This window comes from Amborella trichopoda, chromosome 12 (assembly GCF_054954075.1).
Source record: "Amborella trichopoda isolate Santa Cruz 75 chromosome 12, AtrichopodaSantaCruz75HAP2 v2.0, whole genome shotgun sequence".
Lineage (NCBI taxonomy): Eukaryota > Viridiplantae > Streptophyta > Magnoliopsida > Amborellales > Amborellaceae > Amborella > Amborella trichopoda.
The window spans coordinates 10,234,869-10,244,139 of record NC_142347.1 but is presented as its reverse complement, the minus strand read 5'-3'; the positions used below and the strand labels follow the sequence as shown (position 1 = coordinate 10,244,139).

The 9,271-nt window shown below is 37.8% G+C and overlaps 1 protein-coding gene across 1 annotated transcript; it reads left to right on the top strand.

Moving 5' to 3' along the window:
• The first annotated feature begins 617 nt into the window (after window positions 1-617).
• Window positions 618-3,107, top strand: PUT5 (Amino acid permease family protein). Its single transcript, XM_006841911.4, has 2 exons — window positions 618-2,299; window positions 2,505-3,107. The coding sequence occupies exons 1-2, from the start codon at window positions 1,323-1,325 to the stop codon at window positions 3,025-3,027; spliced, it is 1,500 nt and encodes a 499-aa protein (XP_006841974.2). The 5' UTR covers window positions 618-1,322; the 3' UTR covers window positions 3,028-3,107.
• The last annotated feature ends 6,164 nt before the right edge of the window (window positions 3,108-9,271 follow it).

Below are 9,271 nucleotides of genomic sequence, written 5' to 3'. Positions count from 1 at the left end.
AGGGGCACTCAAAAATCCAAGATCTCTATCTCTCACCAAAACCCATACCTCTCTGAATTTCCAAAAGGACCTCCCATTCAACCGGATCATATGTTTTTTCCATATCCAACTTAAAGAGGATACCCATCTTCTTACTAATAACTCTAGAATGAATGCATTCTTGCGATTTTATGATAAATTTTTGTTCCATCAATTTTCAAGATTTTCAAGTTTTTATAAATCTACTCACTCTACACTACTTTTTAAATTTAAATTTTAAATTTTATAATTAAAAATTAAAATATATTTGAAGGCTACCCCAAAGATTTCCACCCACGTCTCCAAAGATTTCCTCCCTACGATGTGAAGGCGTGCTTTACATTGATTGTTTAGAGCCTCACTCTACACAAACCCGTACCCTAATAATTACGAGACACACGGTAAGATCTTCTCTAGGTAGTAATCGTGGTCACAACACTTTTTGTGGGGGTTTTCTCATACAAAAACAGTATTTTCCGCTGTGCTTTTGAGGTGCGGCCGTGCCCATTTTCAGATGGCGGCAGCCTTGCATAAACTGTTTACTTGAAAGAATCGATCTGTGATGTCTTTAAAAATGATAGAGAAACGATGTGGCGTCCATTCATTTTTTTTGCAATTCTCAGTTGGATTCTAAATTCCAACCCAATGGGGGCCAAGTCCAAACACCCCATTTATTCAATCGGGTGAGTCCATCTTCTTCTAGTTCCCCTTCCTTCCGGTTCTGCAACCATAATTTATTAAAGATTTCCGTGATATTGGATCATGATATTCTTCAATGAACACGCATAGACCTACTGAAAATTTTTCCATGAAAACCCGGTTGCAGAGATGCCAATTATTCAGTGATTACGAAGGATTTTATTGCTTGTACCCATGGCCATAGCCATGACTACTAAATGGGGGTCATTGTCTTTCAAATTGGTGTATTGTCCCTGAACACCCATTTGCGTTGACTGCGTATTTCCAAGAATTTGATAGCTCATCGTGGCACGGAATGCCAAGATCACAGATTCTGGGCTTTGATGTATCAAATCTTGTAATTTCTCGGAAAACCCAGTTGTGGTGAATCATGTTTTTCACTTGATGGTTGATGTGTGGTTTCTGCTAATGCAAATGATTGCTGGTTGGGGAGTCATAGCCTATTGGCTTATGCCATTTTTATAAAAACCCATTCGTGTGACTGTGTTTTCGACCGACTAGCAGAGACATGATTCACGGTCCTCAATGTTGTCACCCATTTGTGGCAATGTTTGAATCAATTTATCATTTGGGTTGTGAACCTTACATGCTTTGAGTTAGGGTCTATGATGGGGGAACAAGAAGCAGTCGAAGAAGATTCAATAGCACAGAAGCATGGGGGAACCAGAAAGCTCACTATGATGCCTCTGATAGCTTTGATCTTCTATGACGTCTCTGGAGGTCCATTTGGTGTTGAAGACTCTGTAAAATCGGGGGGACCCTTGTTATCTCTTTTGGGTTTCCTTATTTTCCCCTTAATTTGGAGTATACCAGAAGCTCTGATCACTGCAGAGCTAGCAACCAGCTTCCCTAGCAATGGAGGCTATGTACTTTGGATCTCTGAGGCTTTTGGTCCCTTTTGGGGCTTTCAAGAGGGTTTTTGGAAGTGGTTCAGTGGTGTCATGGACAATGCACTTTATCCTGTTCTCTTTCTTGATTACTTGAAGCACACCTTCCCTATTTTCAAAAGGACCATAGCTAGAATTCCCGCTTTACTTGGGATCACTGTTTCTCTCACATATTTGAATTACAGAGGGTTAGCCATTGTTGGCTTCACAGCAGTTGGGCTTGCAACGTTCTCTCTCTTGCCATTTGTTGTGATGGGTTTTCTCTCTATACCCAGAATTAGGCCAAGCCAATGGCTAGTGATGGATCTGAAGAAGGTGGACTGGAGGGGGTATTTTAATAGCCTGTTTTGGAATTTGAATTATTGGGATAAGGCAAGTACTCTGGCAGGGGAAGTTGAGAATCCTAGCAAGACTTTCCCGAAAGCCTTATGTGGGGCTGTTGTTTTGGTGGTCTCGTCATATTTAATCCCTCTTCTTGCTGGTACGGGTGCTTTGAATGTGGCAACGAGTGAATGGAGTGATGGGTATTTTGCAGAGGTTGGAATGTTGATTGGTGGTATTTGGCTCAAATGGTGGATTCAAGTCGCAGCTGCCATGTCAAATATGGGCTTGTTTGAGGCAGAGATGAGTAGTGATGCCTTTCAGCTGTTGGGCATGAGTGAGATGGGAATGCTTCCTGAGATCTTCTCTTACAGGTCAGTCTAGTTAATGAACTGGATTCCTCATATGAAGGTTTTTGGCTCGTAAATTTCCGTACTTCACATTTTTCCCATGTTGTTGGATTACAGGCCCTTCTCTTTTCTAATTTCTGGTTTTATTTGATTGGGTTTATCTTTCAAAGTTCTATGAATACTTGCTTGAGCGTACCATAACAAACCGGATAAATATTTCTCTTTGTAGATCAAAGTATGGAACACCCACTTTTAGCATACTCTGCTCTGCAACTGGAGTTATTTTCTTGTCTTGGATGAGCTTTCAAGAGATTGTCGAATTCCTGAACTTCCTGTATTCTGTTGGGATGCTTCTTGAGTTTGCGGCTTTTGTTCGATTAAGAATTAAGAAGCCGGATCTTCAAAGGCCATATAAAGTTCCTCTGGAAACATTTGGAGTGATTGTTCTTTGCATGCCACCTGCTGTTTTGCTTCTTCTGGTTATGTGTCTGGCCTCTTTCAAGACCTTTATTGTTAGTAGCTTTGTAATTATACTTGGTTTCTTATTATATCCAAGCATAGAATATGCAAAACAGAACAGATGTGTGAGATTTGGTTCCACATTAGTGCCTTCTAAGCAAGACCATGAAATTATTCCAGTTGTTCCTCAGCAACAGGATATTGCTGATGAAGCAGCAGTGGGCCTCTTGGAAGAATTGTCTGATATTAAGGTAAAGCAATGTGATTTGGACATGGACTTGAAATTTGAATGAAAGATTCTTGGTTAAATATATCTTGTATATGTGATTTGGATATAAAGGTGATCCTTGTATAAAATTATTTCATTTTCTTCTATTGTAGCAATATTTGTGTAATACTATGTACCTGAACCTTTTCCTACTCTTATGTATGTAGCATGGGATTTGGCAGCTTTCTGTAAGCTTAAATTTGTAATTGTTCAATGGTTACTGGATTCATGCATTATTGCCTGTATTATCTTTGCTAGTAGTATACTACCCATCTCTGGAACTCTTGTGGGTCAGCCTCCACTTCTGATTTCACCATTGAAATCATTGGATTTCAAGGGAATGTTGGTATCAATCCACCCAGTTGTCCCCCTAAGTTACCTGGACTTTTCTTATCGAGTAAACCTCTAAGTGGTTCTGTTCCTCATGCTGGTTTTATTTTCTTGTGTCAAAGAGGGAAAGATAGGAAGTCGGTTCCCTTCGTAGGCAATTCTTTATTGTATTCTAAAGATTTATTGCTGCCGTATCTGCTGTCATATGGATAATTCTATGCCAATTCAAATTTAGTAAACGAATGGCCATATTTTAGTCTTATAGAGTTATAGTGTATGGACACTTCAACGACCTGATGTCGGAGTAAACTATTTTTTGTGTCACCATTGTATGGATCTACGTCTCCAGAATCCTTACATGCATATGATGAAGTTGCCTTAGGTATGTTTAGGTGTATGCCTAATTTTTACATGTATGGAACTATTTCTGTTGTAACCAACATTAATTTTCGCAGAGGTACATGCATATAAACCCATGTAATGCATGCGGATATGGTGTAGGGGGCACGTGAGTGTACATTGAAGGATTCACTAAGGAATTTGATTACGGCTGGAAATGGGGGTTGAAACAGGGCAAAAATAAAAGATGTAGGAAATAAATGATGTAGCAATCTCAATAATCTGAGGCACGATATATGGCTTTCTCAAGACGATATTTGTTCATTACTGATAAGAATTAGTGTGCATCTAAGTTTCTACCAAGTAAATTTATCCTTGGGATGCATGGAAGCAGATTATGAAAATTATCTCGTCAAGGCAAATTCACAAGTGATGTGAGATTTAGAGCACCAGAGTTGCTTCTTTTTAAAGAGAGAGGGTTCTCATACAAAACACTTTAGAAAGAAGAAAACTTTATATGCTAAACTTGTCTACAAACTGGAAGAAACAAGTCCATATTTATAGAGAAGTGCATTTCACCTACGTCGCGTGATTACATAAGTCAAGAATTGCATCTCTCAAAATCTTACTTGTTACAACTTGACATGCAATAGGATAACCAACAATCACATGGTAACTATTTAGGTTCCGTGAAAGCAGTCGTAACGCTTTTCATATGTGAGCCGACAGTCACATGGTGTCCCTTTAGGTTTTGGAAAAACAAGTGTCACACGCTATGTTGTCTTCATTGGTGGAACACAAGTTCCAGAGCACACGGTCCACTAGAGCGCACATCTTCGTCAGCGGGTCACAATTCTCCGGAATGTGCAATCCATGGGAATCATCCGATGGATCACAGTTCACTGAAATGCACCATTCCACTGGGATTGTGCAAATTCATCAAACTTCTATAATCTACTAGTGGCTATGCTTGTTGTGGTAAAAAGAGTACGAGCCATGAGCATGATCCATGCACGTACAAAGGCTAAGGGTGGCAATAGAAGCATGGGAAGCACAAAACGCGTTTGCATGCTCCCCATAGGCATTCTCTCCCTTTGGTTCTTAGAACACAAGTAAAGAGGATATCCACATATTTATGTAAGGCTTCCCTTGTCCACATAGTCAATGTGGGATAAATAATAACATTACTTTTCTCTACAAATAAGACAAAATGCATTTTCTAATAACATTACACTTTCCAAAATACTATGTTAGAGAAGGAGATATTGTTTTCAAATAACACAAGGTATTTTCCAAAGCAAAGGACAACAATTTCCTCCTTTATTTCAAAATAACTTGAAAACTACAGGCAATATATATCATTTACATACCATGAACGCATCTTTCGATTTGAACCTCCACTTAGTGTATGCACTACAAAGTATATCAAACTATAGTAGTATATAGCTTTGAACCAAGGATTATATCTAACATACCGGTAGCACAACATACAAATGACATTCACTCTCTGGTGTCTCTTTCTACTGCCAGCTCCCTATGGGCCTTGAGCTTATATCTCAATTTTTATGAGCGTCCAAGGTACAATTTTAATCCCATAGGAAGCGGCCTCACTTCCACACTCATATAAGTGAGTTTATCAATGGTGCCGTTGCATATAAAACACCCTAACTATATCAGTTTAGATATCATTAAGAGCTTAGCTCGACCTCCTTTCATGCAGGTCATCAGTAGACTTACCCGCCACACGGATCTTTTTAGCATGGGTGCTTATAAGTAAATTGTTCATGAGTAGTGATCCAACTAACCCTACGGATGACTTGTTTTTACCGCATCAAATCTCGACTTCTTGAGGTACCAAAAGGCCTAAGTTGGTTTCCCCCTATTGATGGTTACTCAACGGATTTTAGACCATTATATTTGACATCCGGCTAATGGCTTCCCTTGCAAGGTCTTTTGTCAAGGGATCAACCAAATTTTATTTGACCTTACAAATTCTAGAGTTGATACATCATATTTTATCATCTAGATGAATCCATGTCAGCGCACAACATGTTTAGCTTGCTGTTATATACATTGTTATTTGCTCGAGCAACTGTCGCACAGTTTATCATAGTTAATTGTGATCGCCAATATCCGTTTAGGCCAATATAAACTTCTATGAAATAAATTCTTTAACCATTCTACTTGTTCATAAGCAGAATCTAGTACAATGAACTTCAACTCTATGGTAGAACAAGATATGCATGTTTGTTACTTTGAGCCCAATGATACCCCTCGACCACCTAAGGTGAATATCCGTCCGAAATTAGAAAGTGACTCTTTGAGTTCCGTGCTCCAATCGCAACACTATATCCTTCCAACACCGTGGGATAACCAATATAGTGTATGCCAAAATTGATAGTTCATCTAAGATATATTCAAGAGATTGCATCCCAATATTCTCTACTTGGGCCACTAGTATATCTACTAAGTTTACCTATTGCATACACAATGTTTGGCCTTGTACAACTCATTGCATGCATCAAATTACCAATTACTCTTGCATACTAAGTTTGAGAGATACACCTCTTTTCATTTTTCATTAACTTTATATTAAAAACTATTGTTGAGTGCTGACTTACAATCACCATGCTCAAATTATTGAACAACTTTTCTATATAGCGAGATTGGGTCAAAACCAAAGCGTCATCCTTTCTCACTATCTTGATACCAAATCCTTCATATCAAAGTTAGATCTGAGGAAGCTTTTAGTTTATTCACAATTTCCTAGTTGGGCCCAATATTAACATATTATCGAGATAAACACATGAGGCTGCATATGCGATTTGGAGGAACGCGCCCGCGTATGCACCGCATCCCTCCACATATGCGGCTGCATCATGCATAGCCCGCATATGCGGCTAGCGAGTGATGTGTAAAAACACCACTCAAGAATGGGTATTTTCGACTTTTTAAGCCTTGAAAAAGGGGGAAAGTATTTGGGGGGGCATTAAACCCTCCAAACCACAAAAAACAACCATATCCGTGGCCTTTACTTCATCAAATCGATAAAAAAAACAAGTGGCAGAAATTTATTGTTTTGAAATTCTTAGATTTTCGTATTGGTTGATCTTTGGTTGTTAGTTTGGTTATTTTGTGTGTGGATTTGAGGAAGTTTTAACGAAGTTTTGACAGCAAATCGAGGATTTTAAGGGCCGAGAAGAAATTGATATTTGTTTCTTTTGGGTGTGATACTTTTGAACACTTTAATCTTCATGGACTCTTAGTTTGTATTTTGTAACTTTAATGCTTGTGGTTGCAAATTTGTGATTTTGGTTGTTGAATGATTTATGAAGCTACTTTCAGTTTTCTGGTTTCTACTTTATATTGCCTTTTATGATCTATTAGGGCATAGTGAATACAAAATCCCCAACATCTGATACTTTTAGAGTTAATGAATAAATTAATTCCATACTATCACATAAATCACCTCCATATTTTTTTATGCATTAACCTAGTTTTTAATAATTTTTTAGAAATTTTATATATTTATTGACTGTGTCAGGGTGATGCACCCGCATCTGGACCACATCGAGCTGCATCACCGTATCCTCCCCCCCAAATGCATCGGTCCACATCCTGCATTTTAAAACACTGTGATGAATAATCAATTCGTTAACTGAGGCGAGGGTTAGTAGCATATGTGTAGTAGATATTCTTGTTCACTTCATACCACCATTGACATTCCTTTTCCTTTGAAAATTTATTTATACTTATTAGGTTGTGGATCGAGTGACAATGCTACTAAATTTCATGAATTACTAGCAAGAATTGAATCCGTCTCTATTAACAACCTCTTTTCAAAACATAGCATCATGAGATGTTAGTGCTTCACTTACAGAGGAAGGTTCTTTCTCTTGATTTGAAGCAATGATTGTTTCACCCAACAATTTCTTTTGGTTAGCCTCCATCAAGTGTTTATAAAAATCAGGCCTGAAATTGTATGATGAATTGTTTCTTACTACCTTAGTACTTCTTAGTTCTACAACTTACTTCTTCTTAGTTCTACAATTTTTTCAATGGGCTTATTACAAGTTTCTTGTTCATCTCTTCTTGAAAGACGGTCAACACATTTTGGTTCATTTTTATCTCATTAGAGCTTAGTAGAAAGTGATACGCCTTATTGTTTTGTGCATACTTTACAAAAAACACATATGGAGGTTTAGGATTCCAATTTATTTCTTTCTAGGTTTGGCAGTCTTACATAGGCTAAACAACCTCATACTTTGAGAAAAGTCAAGTTTGTTTCTTATTGAACCAGAGTTCATAGGCTAAACAACCTCATACTTTGAGAAAAGTCAAGTTTGTTTCTTATTGAACCAGAGTTCATAGGGTGTCTGCTTTGCTTTCTTATGAGGGATTTGATTTAATATGAACATGCAGAAAGTAAAGCCTCACCATATAAAGATAAAGGCAAACCAGAATTGACGATCATAGCATCAACCATTTCCACCAATGTCTGGTGCTTTCTCTTGGCTAAGCCATTTTTTTGAGGGGTGTACGAGGTAGTGACTTGATTAATAATCCCATTATTTTTACAAGAGTTGGAAAAGTCATTTGGTAAATATTATCTACCCAGGTTACTCCTCAAATCTTAATTTTCCTCTCTCAAGTTAATTTTCCACTTCGGCTTTATATATTTTGAATTTCGCGAATGCCTTGTATTTATTCCTTGATAGATAAATATATGTATACCGAAAGAAATCATCGATGAATATAATGAAGTACCTCTTTCCTCTTCTCGTGAGGACACTGTTTGGGTCACCAGTATCGCTACGTACACCCTAACAATTCGCATTCCTCTCCACCGAATGGGAAGGCCTTCTTGTTATTTTCGCTTGAACACATGTTACACATTTTCTACCATGTACATCACCATATTCAAGGATCAAGCCTAACTTAACCATACTTTGATTGATACAAAATTTAAGTGACCAGATATAGCATGCTATAAATTAGAAGCACTCACAAGATATACAAAAGAATGCTTTATTTCATTACTCAAATCTAATTTGAACGTCCAATTACATGAGTACTATTTGCCAACAAAAACACCTCTTGGTCAAAATGGCTTTATTAGGTCCTATTATCCATGAACTATGCTTATTAAGCAAATAACTTATAACACCATGTTCATCATCATTTCTAATGCGTAATCACGTTCTCCAAAATGAGAACCTTACCCAAACTGAATTTCAGGTCCAATGTGCTTTTACCAAGCATACTTGCTAAGGCTTAGGTTCCCATTCGGATTGAGTTCCCGTCCTCCATCGGTTCTTGCAAACATATGGATGTTAGCATTGGTATCTACCCACCGGTTCTTGCAAACATATGGATGTTAGCATTTGTATCTACCCACCGACTGGAAGCATTCTCAATTAAATTGACCTCAGTACTCATAACCACAAATTTTTCTGCTCTTTTGGTGTTGGCACTCGTTAAAGTAGTACCTTGGTTTCCCATGAATGTAAAATTATATTTCTTTTTAGACCTTTTGCCTTTAAAGATGTCTTTTTGTTGCTTGAAAAATAAATGCTTCTTATTTAGAGCTTGGTCTGAAA